Source organism: Asterias amurensis, chromosome 10 (genome assembly GCF_032118995.1).
Source record: "Asterias amurensis chromosome 10, ASM3211899v1".
Lineage (NCBI taxonomy): Eukaryota > Metazoa > Echinodermata > Asteroidea > Forcipulatida > Asteriidae > Asterias > Asterias amurensis.
Genome location: NC_092657.1, coordinates 13,623,176 through 13,650,995, shown reverse-complemented (window position 1 = coordinate 13,650,995; position 27,820 = coordinate 13,623,176). Strand labels below are relative to the sequence as shown.

General features: G+C 37.9%; 1 protein-coding gene, 1 long non-coding RNA gene and 2 pseudogenes across 2 annotated transcripts in view; 1 reads left to right on the top strand and 3 right to left on the bottom strand.

Moving 5' to 3' along the window:
• Nucleotides 1–27,820, top strand: part of LOC139942967 (uncharacterized) — a 521,441-nt gene that overhangs the window by 349,857 nt on the left and 143,764 nt on the right. The gene's annotated exons all lie outside the window — the stretch shown is intronic.
• LOC139943385 (ryncolin-1-like) lies at nucleotides 1,123–2,108 on the bottom strand (annotated as a pseudogene).
• Nucleotides 3,519–4,502, bottom strand: LOC139942962 (microfibril-associated glycoprotein 4 pseudogene; annotated as a pseudogene).
• On the bottom strand, nucleotides 10,096–25,894 carry LOC139942964 (uncharacterized). Its single transcript, XM_071939787.1, has 4 exons — nucleotides 25,739–25,894; nucleotides 19,015–19,380; nucleotides 18,046–18,402; nucleotides 10,096–14,448 (listed from the first exon to the last, which is right to left on the bottom strand). The coding sequence occupies exons 1-4, from the start codon at nucleotides 25,806–25,808 to the stop codon at nucleotides 14,432–14,434; spliced, it is 810 nt and encodes a 269-aa protein (XP_071795888.1). The 5' UTR covers nucleotides 25,809–25,894; the 3' UTR covers nucleotides 10,096–14,431.

Sequence of the window (27,820 nt, the reverse complement as noted above, 5' to 3'; positions counted from 1 at the left end):
GCATTGTCCTTTAACGCCCGCTCTCAACGGCAGAAGTGTTTTTAGTTTTTCAAAAACCTTTAGGTAGTAAGGGGCCTGACTGTTTACTCGATAATTACGAAAAGTTCACAAGTGTACACATATCCAAATAACATTAAAATGGTGAACAAGTTCATTATAAACATGTAAAAATACAACTTATGTTGAAAACATTCCTCTCAGGTAGCTGTTTAACATTGTTTTTCTCCCACCGGTGAATATATACTAGTGGGAAACGAAAGTGGGTTTTGCCTACCCAAGTTTACGTCTTGCACACGGCAGACAGTACACGTTTTCTACAAATTCACCCTCGTGTGAAACGTTCGATCGGAACATGAAGGTCGGACCATTTATGATGGCTATATAAATATCCGTCTCAATAAGGATAATAGCGACTTTTTGTTTTCGACGACGGGTGGTTCTGCGACGTTTTCAGCACAACGAGGACTCATCCCATGTACAGTCGTAGAAAGTGAGGGACGACCGTCCTCAAAGCCGACGCATGCGCAGATGACGCCAAATGTCATCTTTGTCGTCGCAGAACCATCCGTCGTCGACAACGAAAAGTCCCTAATGAGTATCGACCAAGAGCCGTTATTACGCTACTGCCAAGGTATTTAAAGCCGTTGGACCCTTTCGGTTCGGAATTTTTTATTTATTTATTTATTTTATTTATTTATTTTTTTTTTTCACATATTTACAAATAATTTACAGGGTTTACAGAAGGCAATGGTGAAAGACTTCTTTGAAATATTATTCCATGAAATGCTTTTACTGTTTGAAAAAACATCAAAACAATATAAATTCTCGTTAACGAGAATTACGGATTTGTTTGAAGCACATGTCATGACACGGCGAAACGCGCGGAAACCAGGGTGGGTTTTCCGTAGTTTTCTCCCGACTCCGATGACCGATTGAGCCTTAATTTTCACAGGTTTATTATTGATATAGAAGTTGTGGTACACAAAGTGTGGGCCTTGGACAACACTGTTTACCGAAAGGGTCCAATGGCTTTAATGATTGTATATGGGTTTAATAAGGAGGCTAGAATTGTTAGACCGGATACACATTATTTTCCAAGTTCTGACTCGGTGAATATTGAGTTCATACAACTTGCCGTAATTTCATGTTGTATTTCTTGAGGGAGTAATATTGGCCTGTCCAGTATTTCCATGTTATGCCCTGTCCAAACGACACGTCTGCTTGTTCGTAATATTCACCATTTGGATTAGTGTGATGGCACCCACTGTACCACCATGCACCGGTATAGAACTCAGCACAGTTGTAAGAAGAAACTGCATCATTGTCTTTGTCCTTGGTTGTGAATGCACGCCCATTACTAAATGCCATTGAATCACCTGCTGTACTCTGAGCATCATATGAACCGACACGGAGAGTGTACTTATCACCTATAACAGCAAACTCACCGTAAGAGGCCCAAGATCTGTTAGACTGCCAATCTTCCATATCTACTCTGAGTTGCCATTGACCCGATCCAGTAAGGTCACGCAGGATATCATTCCCTAACCAGAACTCATTATGTAGATCACCAAACCCAGATTGGTATTCAGTCCAGTTACGGTAAAAGTCAACAGAGCCGTCTTGTCTCCTCTGGAACACGATCCAGCCTCCTCCATCTGTCTCCATATCACAGTAGACATGTAACCCATCAGTCAGACTTATAGGAAAGATTGTGTATAAACCATTGATGCGGTAACCAGCTTGATACAACTCCTGGCAACTACTGTTACTTGTAGTTCTGGGTTGTGAACATGACAGAGTATCCACGTTGTCATCGTAGAAGACGCTCTCTTGAATCTCAGCAAAGTTATTCGGGCTGTGAGCTCTGCTGGCATTATTCAGCACACAAATGCCTTTTATGGCGTGATAGTTGAATGATGCACACTGTGGATCCATAGAGCAGTCTCGCCCACAGATCACAGGAGAAGATACCGTCTTCCACTGAAACACATGATTCAGTAAGGCTCGGTTTTCAGCAAGGTAGAACGTTTCGATGAAGCGTTGGTTAACACTATGGCAGGTCTAATTACCACCAAAAGCAGAACAGATATTATGATCATCACTTCCATGGTGATTGTTTGTGGAATCTTTCTAATTTTTTTTTTCTTGTCAGAAACGTAGAAAAGTAAAAACGTATTGTTACTGTTCCTCCTTAACTGTCGGTTGGAAATTGCGCTGACAGTGATAGCTTGTATTCGACGGGTCAAATGAACCAAATATTTGGCTGCAAACTGTTTGTAGGCAAAAGCTCTGGCCATTGACGTCACCGTTTCCACAGCAACAACAGAAAGAGAGGGGGGGCAATCAACAAAGCTTGGAAACAAACGCCTGACGTCGTGTGTTGTGGGTTTGATTTGTTTGTGTGTACTGTTCCCGCTAACGACTGACCTGACTCTCTCTCGAGAGTGACTATAAAACGGCTGCCTTTTGAAGACTCTGACAGAAGCGTTCTATAATTAGGTCTCTTGTTTTTACTTCCTACCCATGGTTATATGGCGAGTATTCACCATCACAATGGACCGATATTCAAGTTGCGATGGACGTGTGAACCATGCAATCAACTTACATTCATAACTACCTAAGACAATTAAGTTATCCAATCTGATTGGTCCAGAGGGAATCACGTGGAGTGTCAAAACGGATGACGTAACACCAGTAAAACGTGTTGAATAACGGTGTCAATTTGATTGTTCATACAGTAAAAAAAGAAATTCTAATTTTGGCATTTGTGATGTGTGACTTTGTCTCATTCTTATTTACATGGTCAAGTCCAGCAACATGTAATCATTGTAACTGTGGTATTATTTTAAAGAGGAACAGTTCAGCTTTGCAATGATATATACCATACACAAAGAGAGTATTAAATAATAACAAATATACTGGATTGAAAAAAAAGGCCTTACTTTGTGTGAGCAGTTTAGTATAAAATACAACATTAATACAAATGCAATTTTACGGAAAACGACATCTTAAAAAGGGTAACACAAAAATATAACAATAATTAAACCATTAAATCAAACGCCTGTTCGAAAAGAACAGGCGTTTAAGCCATTGGACCCTTTCGGTTCAGAAAAAAAAAGTTTACAGATTTACAAATAACTTACAGGGTTTACAGAAGGTAATGGTGAAAGACTTCCCTTGAAATATTATTCCACGAAATGCTTTACTTTTTGAGAAAACAGCAAAACGAGAATTACGGATTTATTTTAAACACATGTCATGTCACGGCGAAAGGCGCGGAAACAAGGGTGGTTTTTTCCGTTGTTTTATCCCGACTCCGATGACTGATTGAGTCTAAATTTTCACAGGTTTGTTATTTGATATAGAAGTTGTGGTACACAAAGTGTGGGTCTTGGACAACACTATTTACCGAAAGGGTCCAGCGGCTTTCATGATTGTATATGGGTTCAATAGGGAGGCTAGAATTGCTAGACCGGATACACATTATTTTCCAAGTTCTGACTCGGTGAATATTGAGTTCATACAACTTGCCGTAATTTCATGTTGTATTTCTTGAGGGAGTAATATTGGCCTGTCCAGTATTTCCATGTTATGCCCTGTCCAAACGACACGTCTGCTTGTTCGTAATATTCACCATTTGGATTAGTGTGATGGCATCCACTGTACCACCATGCACCGGTATAGAACTTAGCACAGTTGTAAGATGAAACTGCATCATTGTCTTTGTCATTGGTTGTGAATGCACGCCCATTACTAAATGCCATTGAATCACCTGCTGTACTCTGAGCATCGTATGAACCAACATGGAGAGTGTACTTATCACCTGTAACAGCAAACTCACCATAAGAGGCCCAAGATGTGTTTGACTGCCAATCTTCCATATCTACTCTGAGTCGCCATTGACCTGATCCAGTAAGATAACGCAGGATATCATTTCCCAACCAGAACTCATTCTGTAAATCGCCAAACCCAGATTGGTATTCAGTCCAGTTACGGTAAAAGTCAACAGAGCCGTCTTGTCTCCTCTGGAACACGATCCAGCCTCCTCCTTCTGTCGTCATATCACAGTAAACATGTAACCCTGCAGTCAGACTCATAGGAAAGATGGTGTATACACCATTGATTCGGTAACCAGCTTGATACAACTCCTGGCAACTACTGTTACTTGTAGTACTGGGTTGTGAAATTGACAGAGTATCCACGTTGTCATCATAGAAGTGGCTCTCTTGAATCTCAACAAAGTTATCCGGGCTCTGAGCTCTGCTGGCATTATTCAGCACACAGATACGTTTTATGGCGTGATAGTTGAATGATGCACAGTGTGGGTCCATAGAGCAGTCTCGCCCACAGATCACAGTAGAAGATACCGTCTTCCACTGAAACACATGATTTAGTAAGGCTCGGTTTTCAGCCAAGTAAAACGTTCCGATATTACGTTGGTTTTCACCCTTGCAGGTTTGTACCATCAAAATAAGAACCAACATTATGATCATAACTTCCATGTTGAATGTTCAATGATTATATTTAAAAAAAAAAGAGACTATGTTCCTTATCTGCCAGTCACGGTTGTTTTTCTTCTATAAATATGAACAGTCAAAGTCTAAGTCACTAGATGTAAATCGTCGGCAAACCCAGGCTTAGTTAAAACAGGAACTCTGTTGATCCACTCGTTTTGGCACTGCGAAAAAGAGACTGTTGTTTTACGGATTGACTCCAACCACCCAAGTCCATTGGTGTTTTGGCCGACAACACACCGGTTACCATAGAAACTGTGATTTGATTTAAAGTCGTCGTTGGCTGATAATTCAATAATGAAAATAGTATTCGCCGTGAACGTTCAAGCTACGTCAAAAAAATTAAGGAATTCTTTGGTCCGCGAACAAAATCGCTGATCCATGCATGCCATAAATCACGCCATAGAGCTTTTCATTCCGCACTAGTGATACTCAAACGAGTAATACCTATTTAAGTTAGGACAATCTTGCTACGCTAATTAATCACGCAACAAAGCAATTAGTTCATAAATTACTCAGCCATTGAGGCACAGGATCGACTTAACTGTACACTTTAATTACGCGGTCAATAGGCGAATTATTTATGGAACACTGAGCAGACTAGATTTACGTGTACACACATATTCCTTATTAAAAACAAAGCAGTTTAACTGCGGTTCTCTGAATAAATATATAGTGTTTTTGTTTGTTATTGAACGTTCCGGAAGTTTAGCCATGCATTCCATCCATTGAGACTTCATCTTTGTTCTCTTACAAACAGGCAATTCGTACCAATACTGAGGTTTATACTGCGTCTTTATATGTATTAGTGTTACATGTGTTTTTTGTTTAACATCATTTATCATTGTTTTTCAAACTGTGACGATAACGTAAAAAGCAAACAAATTGTATACCTATTTTCTGTATATTTTGTCCCAAGATTAAACTAAAGCAATGGCATGGACGGTAATGAGCGTGAAGGCTATACTTGTCACATGAGTTGTAGGACTCGGGTCCATAACGCGGTATCGAGTCCGTCCTAGTCACAATTTACGTGAATTGCACTTGACTCGAGTTACGTCGAAGTGTTGCATGAAAACAATAATAACTATAAGCACAACTTTTGATTACAGCGTTGACGTAGAAAATCAATTTATCACTTAAAATGAGAATTACAGGTTTTAGTAAAAACCCTAAAAATGCTGGATGCACGCCATAAAGCACAAGCTGCTATGTTCCGCACGATTTGTTTCTTGTTAATTATTTATGGATCTTGTGGACAGAAAACGTATTCCTGAGTGACGACAGACCTTAAGACTGGTGATTTAATGTGCTGTTTTTGGTAAAAGATAAGATGAATGGATTGTAATAGGAAAGATTGATCCGAATATTTGAGGGCAAAATTTTACATCAACCGCTGACCAGTGACGCTACCAGTGAGTGTGTGTGGTACGCATCATTTGCCAAGTTCTGACTCGGTGAATATTGAGTTCATACAACTTGCCGTAATTTCAGGTTGTATTTCTTGAGGGAGTAATATTGGCCTGTCCAGTATTTCCATGTTATGCCCTGTCCAAACGACACGTCTGCTTGTTCGTAATATTCACCATTTGGATTAGTGTGATGGCATCCACTGTACCACCATGCACCGGTATAGAACTCAGCACAGTTGTAATATGAAACTGCATCATTGTCTTTGTCCTTGGTTGTGAATGCACGCCCATTACTAAATGCCGTTGAATCACCTGCTGTACTCTAAGCATCGTATGAACCAACATGGAGAGTGTACTTATCACCTTTAACAGCAAACTCACCGTTAGAGGCCCAAGTTCTGTTAGACTGCCAATTTTCCATATCTACTCTGAGTCGCCATTGACCTGATCCAGTAAGGTCACGCAGGATATCATTCCCCAACCAGAACTCATTCTGTAAATCACCAAAACCAGATTGGTATTCAGTCCAGTTACGGTAAAAGTCAACAGAGCCGTCTTGTCTGCTTTGGAACACGATCCAGCCTCCTCCTTCTGTCTCCATATCACAGTAGACATGTAACCCATCAGTCAGACTCATAGGAAAGATGGTGTATACACCATTGATTCGGTAACCAGCTTGATACAACTCCTGGCAACTACTGTTACTTGTAGTACTGGGTTGTGAAAATGACAGTAGATCCACGTTGTCATCATAGTAGACGCTCTCTTGAATCTCAACAAAGTCATCGGGGCTGTGAGCTCTGTTGACATTATTGAGCACACAAATACATTTTATGGCGTGATTGTTGAATGATGCACAGTGTGGATCCATAGAGCAGTCTCGCCCACAGATCACAGTAGAAGATACCGTCTTCCACTGAAACACATGATTTAGTAAGGCTCGGTTTTCAGCCAAGTAGAACGTTTCCATATTACGTTGATTTTCAGCCCGGCAGGTTTTTACCGTCAAACTCAGAACCATGATTATGATTATAACTTCCATGATGAATGTTCAATGATTCTATTTTCAGAAAAAGAGATAACATAGTGCGTTTATGCTCCTTATTGACTGTCGGCGGAAAATTTTCCTGACACTGAGAGTTAGTCTTTACCACAGACAGATCAAATCAACCCAGTTTGTGGTTGCAACTAGTTTTAACGCAGTAACTCTACCCATTGACATCACTGTTTTGACAGGTTTTGACAGCAATAAATGAGAGAGGTCAAGAGAGACATAAAAACCCTCATTCGTGGCGACAAACGCCTGCATCACCTGCGGTTGGTTTCGATTGGTTGTACTGTTATCGGCCAAGATTAGATGTATTATTTACCTATTTTTCGTCCAACCCTTCCAACATTTCGATTTTTAAATACCGAATGGCTTCATAATATAATCAGCTGCCACTTCAACAACCTTGAATCGAGACTACCAGCACTGCTTCTAATTAAGCCTTGGCAGTAACATTTCTATAATTTAGGCTCATTAGTTTGTTTCCCTTTAAGACACTGGACACTTTTATTAATTGTCAAAGACCAGTTTTCTCACTTAGAGTATCTCAACATATGCACAAAATAAACCTGTACAATTTTGAGCTAAATCGGTCATCGAAGTTGCGAGATAGTAATGAAAGAAAAACACCATTGTCACACGAAGTTGTGTGCTTTCAGATGCTTGATTTCGAGACCTCAAGTTCTAAATCAGAGGTCTCGAAGTCGAAATCGTGGAACAATATTGTTTTGTTTTGTTTAATACGTTACTTCAGAGGGAGCCGTTTCTCACAATGTTTTATACAACCAACCTCTCCCAATTACTCATTACCAAGTTAGGTTTTATGCTTTTAATTAATTTGAGTAATTACCACTAGTGTCCAGTGCTTTTAATATCCAAACATAGGCAAAGTAATTACCATCGTACTGGTCATACTTTGAGGGTTCAGCTGGTCGTGTGGACCGCAAAGTCAATACTTCCAATGTAATACTTTTAGGTATCAGAAAGGGCCATTCAGAAAAGTCGATATTAAAAAAAGTTCGATTATTTGTTGGTGTGGAAATTGTATTGACTCGGTCAAAATCTGGATTGTTAAACGTTGGTTTGCTAAATAATATACCAATAAGGACATAGTAAGCCATCCAGTAAACCATACATTTCAGATTAAATGTCTCCAACATGTTGTTTTCAATAGTTTGTCCTGGCTTTAATGAAAAACCATTGCAATCGAGTCGGGAATGATAACAATTTTGCCAGCTTGTGCTGCTGGGTATGTTGTCTATTTTTATTTTTTTGTTTTAATATTATGTAGCAAAGCAAAAATCTAACCTCTGATTTTGCAAAGCCCTAATATTAGTCAAAACATAAATTGTATTAGTATATGTAATTTCTGAACAGAACCGAAATGTTCGTTAGCCCACCCATCCACGGATAAAAAAAAACATATTCTTTAAAGGCAGTGGACACTATCGGTACTTACTCAAAATAGTTTATGACATAAACACTTACTTGGTAACGAGCAATGAGGAGAGGTTGAGAGTATGAGACATTGTGAGAAACGGCTTCCTCTGAAGTAACGTATTAAACAAAACAAAACAATATTGTTCCACGAATTTGACTTCGAGACCTCAGATTTAGAAATTGAGGTCTCGAAATCAATCATTTGAAAGCACACAACTTCGTGTGACGAGGTGTTTTTTAATGTATTATTGTTTCGCAACTTCAAAGACCGATTGAGCTCAAATTTTCACAGGTTTGTTCATGTTTGCATATGTTGAGATACATCAAGTGAGAAGACTGGTCTTTGACAATTACCAAAGGTGTCCAGGATGAGTTTCGTTGGATGAGTACGTGATTATAGAAATGCAATACTGTTTTTGTTCTAATCTAATGTTCACACACACAACAAATTAGACAATAAAGTATGTCAAGTTTGTTAAACCTTCTTCAAAAAGTACTTTCTTAAACGCTCTGATAAGAACATATGTTTGAGTAAGCAGTTCATGTTGCATACTTTATCCTTAACTACACATTTGTGTTGTACTGGGCCTAATTTCATGGCTCTGCTTACCGCCGAATTCTGCTCTCACGATCGCAATTCCCCGGTGACGTGCAAGCGCCGAACTTCTGCGCTAGCCTTGTAAACGTAGAATGTCTAGTAACGCGGAGTACGCACGCGCAGAAGCCAAAGTTCGCCGCTAACCCGTGAAATACGCTTGCCGTAAGCACAGAATTCGCTGCTTCCGTAAGTGCCGATTCTGTGCTAAGGTAAGTAAAGCCATACAATTTGACTTTGACCTTTTTTTTCTTTTCTAAAGTTGTTCTTGTTGCATTGGACCATAATCATACATTTGTGGTAAACAACTGTATACAAAATTGTACAGTGCAAGTATAAACTAAACCATTTTGTAAAGTATTTTCAAACTTGTGCACATTCAAAAAACATTTAGTCAAAGTCTTCTTTCGCCCGTTAACATGTAAAGCTTTCTACTACTATGATTTGTAAACTGTGTGATCTTATTTTAAATTAGTTGACATTGTGTTTTGTTTCCTACAAACAAAAAATGTCCATGCCCTTAAGTGCATACAGCCAAAACGCCCCCTCCCCTTCATTATTAATGGAGCCAATTAATTGAATTTTTTCAATGTGTTATCCTATTGAAAATGAGGGCGAATACAAATAAAAAAGGCCTTCCCCGAATCTCTCTCTCAGAAAAAACAAAATAATAATGAGAAGACGCCCCCTTGTGACTACTTTTTGATAGACTTAACAATTGTGTACTTTGCTTGGTTAAAAACAAAGTAATGCTCATAAGCATATAAAGGCGATGTGCCTTGAAATATAAATATGTTGTGTCCCATCTCCAGTCCCAGGTATGTTTATACGAACAATATTAATAAAATCAGACAATCCCTTCTGCTTTCTTATAGGTTAGCTTTCAAATCCAAGATGGATTTTCATCAACTGGTTTGTTGGTTGACTGCAATCACGTAGCATCGATTTACAAACAGTGTAATAACAAACAGTGTTTTAAATAATAAAAGCTTGTTCCTTGTCTGTTACTAAAAAAAAAAAAAAAAAAAATTAACAAATCTCAGTCAACAAAATTGTGTTCACTTTTTATTGATCTTTTATTGGTTCCAATCATCCACATTTCAACACCTGTTCAAACAAACAGGTAGATATAAGACCATGTGAGTTACGCGCGTATCGAACACCTTTTGGGTGTTGTTACTACTTAGGCTCAATCAATTTAAAAGAGTAGCTCAATAACAATTGTTAGAATATAAATAATAACAACCCTCATTTCAATTGCATCGGCGAATTTTAAATACTGGTCAATGATCTGCAAACAATGAAGCTCCCATGCAAACATGTCAAATACAGCTAGTTTAAAACTCCTTATACTTATTAATGCCTATTTAGAGGAACATACCATTGTAATACCAACATTAGTTATAGTTTTCAGAGTGAAAGCCAGGGCCCAATTTCATAGAGCTGCTTAAGCACAAAATGTTGCTTAAGCCAACAAAAATCCTTGCTTAGTAAAATCAGATTACCTACCAAGACTCCACCCAATTGTTATGCTAAGTAAACAATAGCTAAATATCAGTCACAAGCAATGTATATGGCATGACATTTTGGCCAGTAACAAGTGTAAAACAAGCGACCTATTTTCGTGCTTAAGCAAAATTGTTGCTTAAGCAGCTCTATGAAATTGGCCCATGGTCACACTGCCGCGATAAAGAAAACGATCACGATCATGACGCAAAGAGAACACATTCTATTGTTTGAAATTCTCCACGCATAATACGACCACGCTCATTCAAGCAATAGAGGGCGTGCATTTTTAATATTATCGTTTTTTTTTCTCGTTCTCGAGGCCTGTGTGACCGGGCCTTAAGGGGCATTCATAAATATCCCGGACAGTTTTGCTATTCCTATTGGTGGAGAGCGCATCACGTGAGTGTGTATAAACCCTTGTTTATGACCAGCAAAAAGTGTTGAAACATGGGCGTGACACGCAAGCTTGCACCTGTTCTTATAAGACAATTTATTCATTCATATTGGTCGAGAGCAACTGCTGAAACAGTTGTGCCACATCACGCGATACGCGCGACGCGCGACGCGCACATCATTCCCTTACAAGGAGTTGTTTACCCGAGGACGGCGGAAAGCTTTACCATTTCATAGCTGAAGGGGTGTTGTGTTGAAAGAAATCATTGAACAATTATATTTTTTGCATTTATTTTACTTTTTGACAAAAAAGTGTTGATGTTTTTGACCGAAAAGGTATTGATGAATGTGAATCAAAGTGTGTTGAATCGGTTTCCAACTAGTGGTTTAAACCCGCCGAGGCCTGGTTCTTGATAATTTACCTCGACTTCGTCTCGTTAAATTATCAAGAACCAGGCCTCGTTGGGATTAAACCACTAGTTGAAAACCTCTTCACCACACATTGATTCCCTTATTTATGAGCGTTTTTTAAGTTGCCTTTCAACAAATGCTTTTTTGCTACTCATTGTACGCATCACAAACATTTTTGGGGCACATAGTTTGCCTCATCACAGCAACAATGTCTGATCATTCAATAATAAAGGCATCTAAGTTTGTTATCATAAATTTAGGTTCAAAGCTCTAAACTGTTCGGCAACGACGTTTCGTATTGCCTTAGTTCCGATCGTTCTGAACAAGGCCGTAAATGAGTATTCAGTAAACGATTGTATTCGTTCAAAAAAGTGATTTTTGTTTTCTAATGCTAACAACAAAATACTGAAGAGTAAAATAATGAATTGAAAAAAATAAGGAACCTTCGTCACAGTTTCCTTTCTTAAACTTTCCGACAACAATGAAATGTTGAAAGTAGCAGTTTGCAAATTTGATATATCCCATCAATTTTAAATCACAATCTGAGTAGTCCAGAAACAAGTCTTTCTGCGTACTGATCTTTGCAATCATTTATTCTGATCATTTTGTTTCCTTGAATAAGTACATGCTTAAAGTCACCCAATGTTTTTTTTGTTTTTTTGTATCTAAGAGTCCCACACACACATTGATAACATGAATACAGTTAATTATTTGAAAAGTGTGAAATAATTAAATGAAATAAATAAGAAAGGAACCTCATTCAAAGTGTACTTTATTCGATTACACTCAGACAACAACCACAGTCTAAAGGAGCAGTTTGCAATGTTACAATATCTGATACATCACATTTAAACCACATATTTGAGTAGAGTTCCATAAGTAATGTTTGCTGTTGTACTGATCTTTTCATTAATTTATTCTTATTTGTGTTTGTTTCCTTGATGACTAAATTGTTATAGTCAAGACATTTGAAGTCCCTTCTTAAACATGTAAAAGTATTTCTGCCAAGCGATGTTGTTGCTGTAGTAATATTTTTTGCAATAATTTCTTCTGAATCATTTTTTATTTATTTTATTTATTTTTTTCATTTGATGAGTATGTACTTATCTTTACCAACTAGACTACCGAGTTTCCCCGGTATCTAGAGGCAGTTCGATTCACAATGTTTTGACAGCGGGTACCTCAACGATAGGTCTAGTTTGTAAGAGACTGCTCTAGATTTACAAGGGTAGTGCGCTCGAATCCCAACCGAGTAATATGCCTGTGATATTTTTTTTTCTTCACAGGACTCGTGGGAGTATAGTTTACAGTGCTTACACACAACGGTGAATTGGTAAAAACCAAAATTAATAATGATAATAGTCATTCGAGCATCTGTTCTAACCTAACGTCAACACAGAAAACAAAATATATATCAACTACTGGTTACTACCAAAACACTAGGTAATACCATTTAATTTTGAACAATAGTAAAAACTATCGTCAAATAGGTTTCCTCGTGAAGCAATTGTCAACAATTCAAGTCAATTAAATGTATTGACTACAAATTTGTGTTGAAGTTGCATTGCATTGGAATTGAATTCGAGTTACGGGGAACTAACAATAAACAGTGAAGTTTCGGGAGCAACCGTGTGCAAATCTCTTCCGTGTGAGTGTTGGCTTTGGAAAAAGCCGGTTTGGTATTGACCGTTCGAACAACGGTCGAATATGCTCACGTGTAAATCACCAAAGCGCGACCTCTCACGGTACGATTAAGCCAACTTGAAGGGCTCGCTTGCACTATTGCGAGTATAGCCTGAACATCTGACGTCACAATTTTGAGGCTCATGAATCACACCAGAGACCGGCCTTCAAGCCGGCGTATGGCTTCCGATATGACCTATACTAATTTCATTCCGATTTGAATACACACGTCCGACCGTGAACACAGCATGTCAGCTTTCCAAAAAAATATGTGTTTTGATTCGTCGTCAGAGGTGAACTTAGACCAATCAAAACAAACCAAACTACGTAGCCTTTAGTCTCTGCATGTATACAGTGATATCATTGTATCATATGGAATCATTGGATTTGAGTAGCATATATCTGTCTGTAACCTTGCGGATAAAGACACGGCGACAGTCTATCGCAAATCAGTCAAGTTGGGTATATCGTTAAGGGACGCGCTTAAACGATTTACAACTGAACGTAGCAAGATTATCCACTAATAATCCAGGTCGTAATGGGTCATTTTCTAAATTCTAGGCCAACCCAACTATTCGAGAGCTTAACAACAACAAGTGTTGTAGAAGGTTGATCAGTTTGACAAATGTTGCAGAATTTGAGAGTGGAATATGAGATACAAAAACTAAAATCTAAACATCGAACATAAAAAGCATGCAGACAAAATTCAAGAAAATATGGATTATAATAAGGGTGCAAAAAAAACCACAACAATCTTAATTTGTTCCTCTCAATTAGGTCCGAATAATAATCAATGAATAAATCACAGCATCAATCTGTCCGCACACATGCACGTTGTACATATACCACTACTTTAAACTAACCGACTCCGAAAAAAAAAAAAAAAAAAAAAAAGTACAGTTTTTTAGCAAATAAGTCTACTTACCATAAAACCGACATAAGTGTGAGAAGAAAGCGAAGTGTAACCACATTTCGATGGCTCACTACTTATATATTGAATGTTTTTTAGTACACACAGGAAAACCAATTTAAAACTGAACTTGTAAAAGTTTAATGAAAAAAAATAATTCGAAAATATTTAATTGAATTGTTAAATAAAGTGTTAGTCGTAGTCGTTTTCGGTTTGGAATCAATGTAACATCACTTGACGGCCTATTTGTTTTCAAGCAAGACAATGTTATGCCTGATGAAAATACGCCTTGTTGAAACATTGCGGACATAATGCTACGGCACTAAGTTTGGGTTAATGTGTGCGTATACATACAAACCAAACAGTACACTCCTATCACGTCCGCCATACCTCAAAAAAGCTTATTGCACACCACCAATAGCACAACAGGATGTTGCCCTTGAATTGATGCATGCAACCTTGCATTGGAACTTTGGACTTGCTGAAGTGTAGGCCTTCTTCATCGCATGTTGACGGTTAATTGTGTCTGTCGGCTATAAACATACAACATACGAAAGGTGATGAAATTATGTGACTACATGTATTAACAAAGCACTTCATTCATATGACATACACTGGACACTATTGGTAATAACTCAAAATAATTGATAGAATAAAAACTTACTTGGTAACAAGAAATTGGGAGCTGTTTATAGTAGAACATATAGTGAGACACGGCTCCCTCTGAAGTAACGTAGTTTTCGAGACTGAGGTAATTTTCCACTAAAATTGTTGAATTAAATTTTCGAGACATCGAACATCTAATGGCACACAATTTCATTTGACAATGGTATTTTGTTTTTTCTTTGTTATATCGTAACGACCATTTGAGTTGAAATTTTTACAGGTTTGTTAATATTTGAGATACACCAAGTGACAAGAATGTTCTTTCACAATTACAAAAGGTGTCCATTGTCTTTAAAACCATTGAACCCTTTCGGTAAACAGTGTTGTCCAAGGCCCACACTTTGTGTACCACAACTTCTATTTCAAATAACAAACCTGTGAAAATTAAGGCTCAATCGGTCATCGGAGTCGGGAGAAAACAACGAAAAAACCCGCCCTTGTTTCCGCGCGTTTCGCCGTGTCATGAAATGTGTATAAAATAAATCCGTAATTTTCATTAACGAGAATTTATATTGTTTTGCTGTTTTCTCAAAAAGTGAAGCATTTCATGGAACAATATTTCAAGAGAAGTCTTGTACCATTGCCTTTTGTAAACCCTGTAAGTTATTTGTAAATCTGTGAACTGTTATTTTTTTTTTTCTGAACCGAAAGGGTCCCATGGCTTTAAACAGCCGATTTGCTTTATGGGTAAAACAAAACATCAGCATGACATAGTAATAACTAGACATGAAGTGTGTGCTTGTTTACAAACAGTATTTGTTTGGTGTAGACAGCTCCGAGGTTAGCACAACTGATGTTTGACACACAATGAATGGTGGCTTTAAAATAGTTGGCAGGTTGAAAAAAACGAGACATTGGGGACTTTGGAAACACAAGGCATTCTTATGATTTCATAACGTTTCGGTTTGTTTTGCCTACACAGTTGGTGTTTCTCAACATATTCATAAAATAACAAACCTGTGAAAATTTGAGCTCAGTCGGTCATCGTAGCTGCGAGAATATAACGAAAGAAAAAATTACCCTTGTCACACGAAGTTGTGTGCGTTTAGTTGGTTGATTTCGACCTCAAGTTGACCTCAAGTTCTAAATATGAGGTATTTAAATCAAATTCGTGGAAAATTACCTCTTTCTCGAAAACTATGGCACTTCAGAGGGAGCTGTTTCTCACAATGTTTTATACTATCAACCTCTCCCCATTACTCATCACCAAGTAAGGTTTTATGCCAACAATTATTTTGAGTTATTACCAATAGAGTCCACTGCCTTTCATATTGTTTGCAATATCAACAGATACACTAATAGTTGCTAACAAACTAAAGTGAACATTTTACCATTTTGATTTTGGACCCCAGTTTAAATCAACGGACGAAACCTTGCATAGTGCGAATTGGTTGTTCAGACGGTCCGTGAGTGTTTGTGGTTTATATATTGTTTGCTTACTGCCGCGCCACACCCCCTGCCTTCAGCAGTTATAGTGGCTCCCGATCAAAGAGAGAATAACTTGCCCAGTTGTAGTTACTGTGTTTAAGTGTCTTTTTAGGAACAGCACCAGGCTATCGTCAAGTTTGCGATCAGCTTCTGACACCACACGCCTAACCGAACACTTAACCATCAGAACACCTTTATTGCTCCGCGAATATGGAACAACTTTTAGTGTAACTCTTTGCCATTGTTCAAACAAAATCTCAAAACTCACTAGTTACTGTGTTTAAGTGTCTTTTTAGGAACAGCACCAGGCTACCGTCAAGTTTGCGATCAGCTTCTGACACCACACGCCTAACCGAACACTTAACCATCAGAACACCTTTATTGCTTTGCGAATATGGAACAACTTTTAGTGTAACTCTTTGCCATTGTTCAAACAAAATCTCAAAACTCACTTGAATCAGATGTATTTGTTGTATTTATAGTTCCATTGGTCTTGCTCTTTTCAGCGCTTTGAGCTTGATGTAAAAGTGCTTTATACATATGTCAGTTATCTGTATGTATTTATGTTTGTATCAATCTAAACCCGACATAACTTAATAACTCACTTCTTTCTCGAAAACTATGCAGTTCAGAGGGAGCCGTTTCTCACAATGTTTTATACTATCAAACTATCCCTATTACTCGTCATCAATAAAGGTTTTATGCCAATAATTATTTCGAGTAATTACCAGCAGTGTTCACTGCCTTTAACGGTTATTTCAAAGGAAACAAAATATTATCTTTAGACATCTCTGAGGTAGCATTTCCATTTGAGTAAAGTTTGTAAAGCCCTTTCATATGATTACATTGTCAAACTAATAGCTTATGTGGTTGAGGACTGTTAATATTATTATTAGTATTATTATTATTTTTTTTAATATTGACGAATGTGGAACAGACTAACCGAGGGGCAAGTGTATGTTGCAATACGCCTTTTTGTTTTTAATATTGACGAATGTGCAAGAGACTATTTAACGATGGTAAAGTGGATGTTGCATTACTCCTTTTAGTTTTTAATTAAATACTTACGAATGTGGTAGAGACTATCTACCCGAAGGAGAATGTATGTTGCATTACGCCATTTAGGTTTAAATATTGACGAATGTGGAAGAGACTGTCTAACCGAATGAGAATTGTAAGTTGCATTACGCCTTGAACACAGGCTATACACGAAGTTTCATAGCGCACTGAATTGTGACTCTGTACTGCAACACGTTTCCTTGGTTTGGACGAGTTGGTCTTTAAAAAGTGTTTGAAACCGTTTGTTATAAAGATAAATATCAAAAGTAAAATATAATGATCCACAAAAGTATCACTCAAACTTGGGTGGTTTTCCTTTTACCTAGTCGACTCGTTCGGCCATTTCTGGCAATCAAATTCCCATAAATGGCCGACCGTGTTAGTTCGAAAAGTAAAAGGAAAACCACGCAATTTCGAGGCAAATGTGGATCATTGTACTTTTAGAATATATGCATTTTATAACAAACGGTTACGAACGCTTTTTTAAGACCAACTCGACCGATCCAAGGCAGTTGATATTCCACCATTTTAAAAGGGTATACGTACTTGTTCCAGGAAAAAAAAAAGTATGTCTACAGATTTATATTAAACTTACACAGTTTGAAGATAATGACAGAAGAAAGCTTCTCTGTAAAGATTACTTGCTGAGGTGCTGTATTTTTTGAGAAATGAGTAATATGTAATGAACTTAATTTTCGTCTCAGTGATCATGAGACGAACATTAATGTAGCTTGTACAAACGTATTTTCATGATATGGTTTACCTCATTTCTTACAAACTACAGCACCTCAGCGTGTACAATTTTCAGGGAAGCTTTCTACTATCAATGTCCTCAAACGGTGTAAGTTTAATGTAAATCTGTGGACATTGTCATTTGTGTTACAAAAAAGTACTCAAATCCTTCAAGTATAATGTCCAGTGATGCACAATACATGTTGACATCATGTACACATTATGTTGAATGTGAATTGACTCACCAGTCACTGTCAAGGTAGTAGTGTCCTCACCACTCTTCCTTTCGGCACCTTTATCAAAAACCACATGGCAGCTGAACACTGCGTTGTTTTGAGACCTATCCAATGAAGCAATGGTGAAATAACTCTCGGTGCAGGTCCTCGTTATGGTACAGTCACCTGACGATGCACAGTAGTTTGCGTAGTTTGGAGTTGCTGCACCATTAAAGTAGTCTGCTACTAGGACCCCATCTTTTTTCCACTCCAGGTTAAAAAATTCGAACGTTGCATCGTTTACACAAAAATTGCACCTCAGTGTTGCTGTATGTAGTCTAGGATCATCGTGATACGACGGCTCCATGCTTACCGTCACTGGTGGACCTAACGAAACATTCAACAATAATCAAGGATATTAAGACAAATATTAAGAATTAAGAGACTAACAAAGAGTATCACTGTCAAAACATGACATTTGTCTGTCCCGTGTATAAGAAGAAGACATACTAGTAAAGGCAAATACACCAATAGACAACACACATACCATAACGAATATACAGATATAAACGAGTAAGGGCTTGCAATTTAAAAATGCAACATATATAAATCAACACTATTTATCTCGACCTTGTACTATAGATTTCTGTCTGTGTAACAAATGTTACTACTACGACGATGCATCTAACGAGGTACAGTTTGAACGACGTGTTGTTGGGGATTGGGGTGAGCAAAATGAAATGGATAAGAAATAAAAAAAATAAAAAAATAAACAGCTAAAGCCCGTTCATATGAACACTTTTTCAAAACAGCGAACATTTTACCATTATGATACATCCCTCAAGCCAAAAGGTACGCATTATTTATCATGAAGACGGGCAGATTATACTGCTCGAAACGTCGAGACCAAACCGGCTCTTTTCAGAGCTAACACTCTCTAGATTATACACGTGGTTGTACCCGCAAGTTTATTATTCATACCCATGTAGAGTTACTCACCATTGACTACCAACGTTGTGGTGGCTTTAGCAGCATCCCCGTAAGCACCTTTATCAAAGCTCACTTTGCAGCTGTACGATGCGTTGTTTTCAGTCATACCCACAGTTGAAATGGTGAAATAACTCTCACTGTTGGTTCTCGTTATAGTACAGTTACCCGACGATTGGCAGTAGTTTGCGTAATTTGGATCTACTGCACGATTATAGAAGTCTGCTAATAGGACGCCATCTTGTCTCCACTCCAGGTTGAAAAAGGAGTACGTTGAATCAGAATAACTGAAACTACACATCAGTGTTGCTGAGTTTGTTGCAGCATCACTGCAGTACAAAGGCTTCATGCTCACCGTAACACGATTGTTAAACGAAACTAAAAAGACAAAGAAATTATGTCTACTCTGTAACATAAGGATAATACAAAATCGAGATAGAAAAAAAATAAACAAGAGTGGGCTTGTAAAAAACAAATTGGAAAGGTATCAAAATTATCTCAACCATCTTTTGTAGGTGTTTCCATTCATGTTCAAACGAGCAGCCAATTTAACCTCTTTGTTAGTTTACTTATCTCAGGAAATTGAATACTACGGAAAAGTATAACTCTCTTTCGTTGTTTGGCCAGTTAATGTATTGTAGTGGAAATGCATGTGACGGACATGTGACTGTTTAGTGTAGTCCATGTGTTTGCTGCGTGGCTGGGCGATCGATGCAAGTGGGTGGAGCCTAGCGCTTGCAGTGATCCAGGCTGTCAGGGTGCGCGTGCGCAGTTAGCGATCTGGGACCGCATGTGTAGAGGCATGGCACCGGAGCGTATTTTTTCCCTAGGACGAACGTGGGCAATTTACATAAATGGGCGTAGTTAACTATACATTTTCCCATGCACATGCGTACTTCGACGTAATAATACTTTTAGTTGTGGAAATACACTCACGCATATCAAACATGTACACATACACGCATACATGGACACATGTTACACGTACCATGTAAAACTGCGTATTTTGTATAACTACCTTTTGTTCATAAAAGTGCGTCGCGCTTGCTTTCATTGCCAAGTCTTGATTGCCCGATAAAAAACGTTTGGATATGGTTGGTAGGGGGAGGGGGGGGGGGGGGCAATTATGAAAATGATTAATGAACGGTTGTGGTCGCTAATGTTTTTTGATGAAATTTAATAGTACACTGCATATTACAAACAGCTCACTTATGCATCTGGAGCACATAAAATTATGCAACAAAAATAATGGTTTGTTATCTTATGCATGTTGGGATACATCAAGTGAAAATACTGGTCTTCGACAATAATTACCAAATCAAGTGGAATTACTGGTCTTCGACAATAATTACCAAATTTGCCCAGTTTAAAAATAAACCATGGATAGTATATCTCCATGATTAGACCATTGAGAAAGAAATAGGAAGTACACTGGTTCATCACAACCCGTACACCATTGTGTGAAGCGATAGTAGAATAAAGGCAGGTTGTGTGGTCCCCATTTATTGACCACAACCGTTTTCTTTCCACATACCACCACCAAGGTCCCTTGCGGTCATCACTAAAGTTCGTGCATGCGAGAGAGTGTTTTTCTGGCAAAAACACGCCCATTTCATGTTAATTGCCCACGTTCGTCCTAGGAAAAAAATACGCAACCGGGGGCTAGCGTGAAGAGGGCAGTAACGAGTCAGGTGTGTAGCGGAAGACCTCCAAACAGGAGGTGCTGTGTAAATAGTTCGTGGATGGAGCGGGAAAGATCGTAAGTTAAGTTATCTGTACAAAGTGTATATATTAGTTTGTTCATTCTTGCATATTGTGTTTATCTTTTCATTTTATGTGACAGGCCAGGGGTCTTATATCCGAGTTTAGTCTTGCATTTTATGTGATAGGCCAGGGGTCTTATACCAGTTTATCTGTGTATGTTAATGTGATAGGCCAGGGGTCTACGGAATTGTTATTGCAAAAGTTGTTGAGTATTTCTGGGTGTATTTTCATGTAATTGTCTTTATGTGACACGCTAGTTGAGTGTATAGTTTCCAGTCACAAATGCTTTGGCTTGTGACAAGGTAAAGAACACCTTCTAGTAGTGTAAAAATTAAGTTAGGCTGTGATTGTGTTTATGTGACACGCTAGTTGAGTGTATAATTTCCGATCGCAAATGCTTTGGCTTGTGACAAGGTAAAGAACACCTTCTAGAAGTGTAAGAATTAAGTTAGGCTGTAATTGTGTTGATGTGACACGCTAGTTGAGTTAATAATTTCCGGTCGCAAATGATTTGGCTTGTGACCAGGTAAAGAACACCTTCTGGTAGTGTGGGAATTAAGCTGGGTTTTCGTAGTTATGGTATTGCACTAGGAACGTGTAAAGGCACACTGTAAAAGCTTTTGGCTTGCAGTAAGTGTGAACACAGTTCGGGAAGTGTGATTTGGTGTGGTTATTTTCTGGTATTTGTTGTTTTCTTGCATTAGTTATTGTACCCGATAATTAGTGTTCCGTAGGCATTGGAGACCTATCTGGAGGACACACTGTAAGCAGTTGCACAAATATAAGGGTTACAGATATATAAAGTAAAAGTAAAGGGAGGATTACAGGGTTACAAATACATGAAGTAAAAGTAAAGAGAGGGTTACATGATTACAAAGTAAGTGTCATCAGGTTACAAAGTAAGTGTCATCAGGTTACAAAGTAAGCGTTATCGGGTTACACGGTTACACAAAAGGGGACGAGTACAGTTTTGCAAAGCAAGGGGGTTACTTTGAATATAGCAGAAGGTTACTTGGGGTTACTTTGGATGTTGCAAAGTTGCTGTTATGTGAGGAACTGTTGACTACAATCCAGTCAATTATTTACTAAGACCACTGCTTTGAGTAGTCAACAACGTGGTTTAAAGCAATTGGACACTTTCGGAACACACACAAAAATAAATATTACAAATAACTTACAGGGTTTACGGAAGGTAATGGGAAAGACTTCTCTTGAAAAATTATTAATGCATGAAATGTTCTTTTTGATACAAAATTAAAACAATAATTTTTCTTGATATCGAGAATTACGGATTTATTGTAAACACATGTCATGACACAGCGAAACGTGCGGACACAAAGGTGGGTTTTACCGTTTTTTTTCTCCCGGCTCCGATGACCAATTGAGCCTAAATGTCCACAGGTTTGTTATTTTATATAAACGTTGTGATACACGAAGTGTGGGACTTGGACAATACTGTTTACCGAAGGTGCCCGATAGCTTTACTGACACTGGACACCTTTGGACATTTTCAAAGACAAGTCTTCCCACTTTGATGTATCTATAAAACGAGCAATGGAGAGTTGTATCATATATAAACGGGTCCATCTTTGGTAACGTGGCTTGTGAGAAAGAAGTAAATTCTCACTATCTTTTTTAAGTTTAATTATAGGCCTAGTTCGTATACACCAATTTAGGTCAAGCTTTCACAGGTTTGTATTTTTATGCATATCTTGAGATACACAGTGAAAGGACTGGTCCTTAAAGCCATTGGACACTTTCGGTATACAGTATTGTCCAAAGTATCACAACTTATATATAAAATAACAAACCTGTGAAAATGTAGGCCCAATCGGTCATCGGAGTTGGGAGAAATCAACGAAAAAAACACACTTGTTTCCGCACGTTTCGCTTTGTCATGACATGTGTTTACTATAATCCGTAATTCTCGTTGTCACCATTGATAATTGTTTTAATGTTTTCTCAAAAAGTAAAGCATTTCATGGAATAATATTTCAAGAGAAGTCTTTTCAATTACCTTCTGTAAACCATGTAAATTATTTGTAAATCTGTGAACTTTTTTGTTTTTCTGTTTCGAAAGTGTATAATGGTTTTAAGACATATAAATGGGTAACTTTTTTGGTAATATATGCCAATATGACTGGTGCGCCAACATATTGATGGTTTTGGAATAGACAACACAAACAACAACAACAACAACAACAACAACAACAACAACAACAACAACAGCAACAACAACAACAACAACAATAACAACAACAACAACAACAACAACAACAACAACAACAAACTAGAAACAACTTTAACCACGCCCCATTCAAATACACTACAATATAATTACAGAACAATCTACTCCGCGGTAGTAGAATTAAGCAAGACAGTTCTCCAAGAACAAAATCTACCTGGCATGTAGATACACACATGGTGTTACCGCAAACCAAATATATATTGATACCTTACCATGCAATGCCTCAAATCCTATATAAATATAAATATCGTCCACGAGTTTTGTTTAGGGGGAATGAAGTCAAAACAGAAGCATCGGGGAGAAGGAAAAAACGTGTGTCCTCTGCTGTTAAAGACACTGGACACTGTTGGTAATTGTCCACTGAACAAAACGTCATTGTCACACGAAGTTGTGTGCTTTCAGATGCTTGATCGAAATCAAATTCATGGAAAATAACTTCATTCTCGATATATTCAGAAGGAGCCGTTTTGCACACTGTTTTATAATAAATACCTCATATAGAGAATCCTCTTATCTGATTGGTTAAAAATGGAGTCATGGAAATAGCTATGCCCCCTTTTTCTACCAAGATGACGTCATATTGACTACTCCCGCTCTAAAAAAATCTCACAATGTTTTATACCATCAACCTCTCCCTATTACTCGTCACTAAGAAAGGTTTTATGCTAATAATTATTTTGAGTAATTACCAATAGTGTCCACTGCCTTTAAAACCAACCGAAAAGGAGGACGGGTAGATTTGTTTATCCCTTGAAACTCAAATACGACAAAACGTTGTTGCTTCAAAATCCTGTTCCCAGAACAACTTTTAGACAATAATGACACATTTTAAGCTGTTAAAAATTAATAACCAATTAAAAAACAATGCAAATTTAACCCGATTGTTTTTTTCATGTGAGCCGTTGGTACAATAATATAAACAAATATTGTACAACATTCCACTGTTAATATGTCGCTGTTTGTACTTAAATTGTTCTCGTTCAGTTATTTTGTTTTCCTGTCGTGCATCATTCATTAGTCCCTTTTTGTTTGTTTTCATTGCCCATATTGTTTCCCTCCCGTAATTTGTTTCCGTCCTGATCATTATTTGTTCATCCTGTTTTTCCCATTTTGCATTATTTGTCAGTCAAATTAATTTTGTTATATTTTAAGTATCGCAACAGTTAAGTAAAATGTGCCGTTCCCCAGTACCCCTGCCCCTTTCCTATCTCCGCCCCACGTGCTTTTATGCATGCCACTGTTATCCATGATCCCGTGCCGTAGCAACAGTTAAGTAAAATGCCGTTCCCCCTCCCCTGCCTCTCCCCGCCCCACGTGCTATAATGCCTGCCTCCGTTTTCCATGATTTCGTGCCATAGCAACAGTCAAGTAAAAGGTGTCAATCCCTCGTCCCCCTGCCCCTTCCCTATCCCCGTCCCACGTGCTCTAATGCCCGCCTCCGTTCTCCATGATCCCGTGCCAAAACAAAAGTTAAGTAAAAAGTACCGTTCCCCGTCCCTGCCCCTTTATCTTCCCGTCCCATGTGCTATTAAGTGCATGCTACGAGAGCACTTTGGTAGCACGTGAGTAATTTTTTGGATTTGTCTTGCCATCAACAAAAATAATATTAGAACATTTAAATATTACTGTATTTTCTTCACACACACACACACACAGGCACGATTCGGATATTTAAAAAGAGATAGTTGTTGTATTTTCCGAAAGACTTAAATACATAAATGCAATAAATGAAACTACACTATCATACTTATCATGCTGACATGGTGTTTAAAAATAATATTTGCAAGTTTCGCGCGATACTTTTCTAAAATAGTCTCAACTAAGAATCAAACTGTTTAGAAAGTATCATTTTCAAACACAACTTTTTCTTACTTTATTCATAACAGCTAACGGGGTATATTTTGTTGACACTCAACATGCACATTGACAGTTTTACGGTGTCACAGATAGTCATAAACAAATAAAATAAACCAGATTCACTGACACTTAATCGAGATTCATTTGTTGGAACCGAAAACTTACATTTTAGTACTGTACAAAAAAGTGCAGTATAAACTTAGAAAGGTTAATTAAAATAATTTCATCTTCATTCACCATTTAATAAATAAAATTATATAACACCCAAGCAGATCCTTGACATTTGATTGGAGGATTGTCCGTCACGTGATAGCAAATAAAAGCACCATTGCACGCTGAGTAACTCACCGTGCCTTTTCGTTCCATCCGAAAAGCACCATTGCAAGCTGCTGCCAGCGTGCAATGGTACTTTTCGGATGGAACGAAAAAGCTGAGTAAAAACATCACTGCGTGCGCGTGTCTTTAGTAACGCAGCAATGTTATACTGCAAGGCATAATATAGTAAAATTACTAGCATTCGGCTTCTACAATTAAACATTTTAGGCCTACGCTTTGTTTATTTTGAAAGTTGTATCTTTCAATCAAAATGACAAAGATGTACTTGGATGTTATATAAAACAATGAATGAATGTTTTTCATTCGTGCAATGTTGCGAATATTATGTTCATTCGTTGAAAGCTGGAATGTTCTATTCAACTCGGCTCCGCCTCGTTAAATAGAACATTCCATCTTTCAACTCATGAACCTATTCGCACCATTGCACTCATAACATTCATTATGTGTATAATATCTACAAATAATATCACAATAATTCATTCACACTCACTGGAAAGTGATTTTGTTAAAACAATGGAAACCCAAACTTACACGTTATTACAGGCACAAACAATGCCGCATACAGGTACAACATCGTCGTTTTTCGGTACAGTGGTGCCATTGCCTTGAAGTCGTTGCAAAGAGGTACCAGGTTAGTTATAATAATAAATTGGACACTATACTTTTCAAAAATGACAAAAGTGTGTAGCTATAACTACGGCCTCAGAGTCACAATGAAGAGAAATGCTAAAGTGTAGCTAGTATTTATACGGTGAGCCTGTTTGTTTTTTCCAAGGGAAGATGGGGCCACTTAGCATACAATGGGCATGTTTACGAGCTTGTGAACGAGCCGGACGCAACCTAGACTTGGCCCCTGGATTTACCCGCATAAAAGACAGGTACTTGCTATTTCAATCCAATGATTCCATTGGATACTTCACAGTGACTAAAATGCAGTGACATCACGGACCAATCAAAACACATATATGAAAAGCTTACTTACGATCATCTGCATGCTGTGAAAACGTGTGCATTTTGACTGCAGCGTATCAATGTGGTGTCATCTGACACCTGTGCAGGACTACCAAGGGACAGCTGTTCATTGGCTCTAACGTGTTCGACCGGCTGGCGTACGTCAACGTCAACAACTTGACTACTTTTTAATCGTACGCGATTTTAGCCTGGTTCTGAAATCTTTTACCGAGAAGAAGTCTTGGTAAATTATCAAGAACCAGGCCTCGGCGGGTTTAAACAAGTATGTGAAAACCAATTCAACACACTTTGATTCACATTAATAAATACATTTTCGGTCAAGAAACATCAACACTTTTTTTCAAAAAGTAAAATAAATGCAACAATTATAATTGTTCAATGATTTATTTCAACACAACACCCCTCCAGCTATGAAATGTTAAGGCCCTCGGGTAAACAACTCCTTATAAGGAGATTGTTATGCGCTTTGCGCGTACCGCGTGATGTTGCACAACTGTTCCGGCCGTTGCTGTCGACCAATAGGAATGAAAAATCTGTATTATAAGCACAGGTGCAAGCTCGCTTGTAACGCCCATGTTTCATAACCTTTTACTGTTCATTATCAAACGTTTAAACACCCTACGTGACGCGCTTTCCACCAATATGAATAGCGAAACTGTCTTAGGTAATTATGGATTTATATTTAAATTGTATAACGACCCCTTTTGATTACGTTTCAGGTACAGACTCCTTAGGCATTAAATACTAATGTTGAACAATTGTGACCCCTAGTTGACATATACTTCCGGGTTTGACCATATTCAAAGAAATTCACAATCGATTTTCAAACTTGTTTTCAGTTATAGCCTAACAACAACTACAGCATAGGGACAATGCTTGCATGTACCGGCGTAAATCCAGCAGCATCGATCCGATACCGTTAAGTTTGATGATGATAATGATCCAGTACTGGTTTTGTAGCGGTGCACCATTTCGGCAAAACGGCATCTCAGAAAACCTTTTCTGGGCCAATCATGCCAATACTGGTTTTGGTAAAATGGTAATTAAAATACTGTCTAACTACTAAACCGACTTGATATTCAAATCGGAATTACATGCAAATTAATGAACCTGGTAGTACAGACATTTTGGAGAAACCGAATACTATATGGTTTTCCCGGCCAATTTCATCAAATATCCATTCATCTTAACTCATGGCTCATTCAATTTATTTTGAAAACGATTGCTGCTTTGAAACAGCATTTAACAGTCACAAAGAGGTATTCAATTTCACTAGTTGACTGGTCAAATCAGATCATTCAATTTCACTAGGCCGCAAGAATCATTCAACTTCGCAAAAGCCAGCAGCAACGCATGGTCAATCACTCAATTTCATTCATGAGCGAATTTTTTTCAAAAGTTTGCATTCCAATTCAAATTCTACGTTATGTTTGCTTTCTAATTTAATTAGCTGCCTTTAAATAGCAGATACTTGAAACGAAACTTATTTGGCATTATCTCCAACTAAATGCCCAATCAGTTTTGGGCTAAAAAGATGGCTGCTCGCGGTTTGTCCAGAGCAGTGATTAATGTATATATAAAGGGCGACACTGATTGAAACATTCAATAATTATTAATTTATTAACTTTTTTATAACGACCT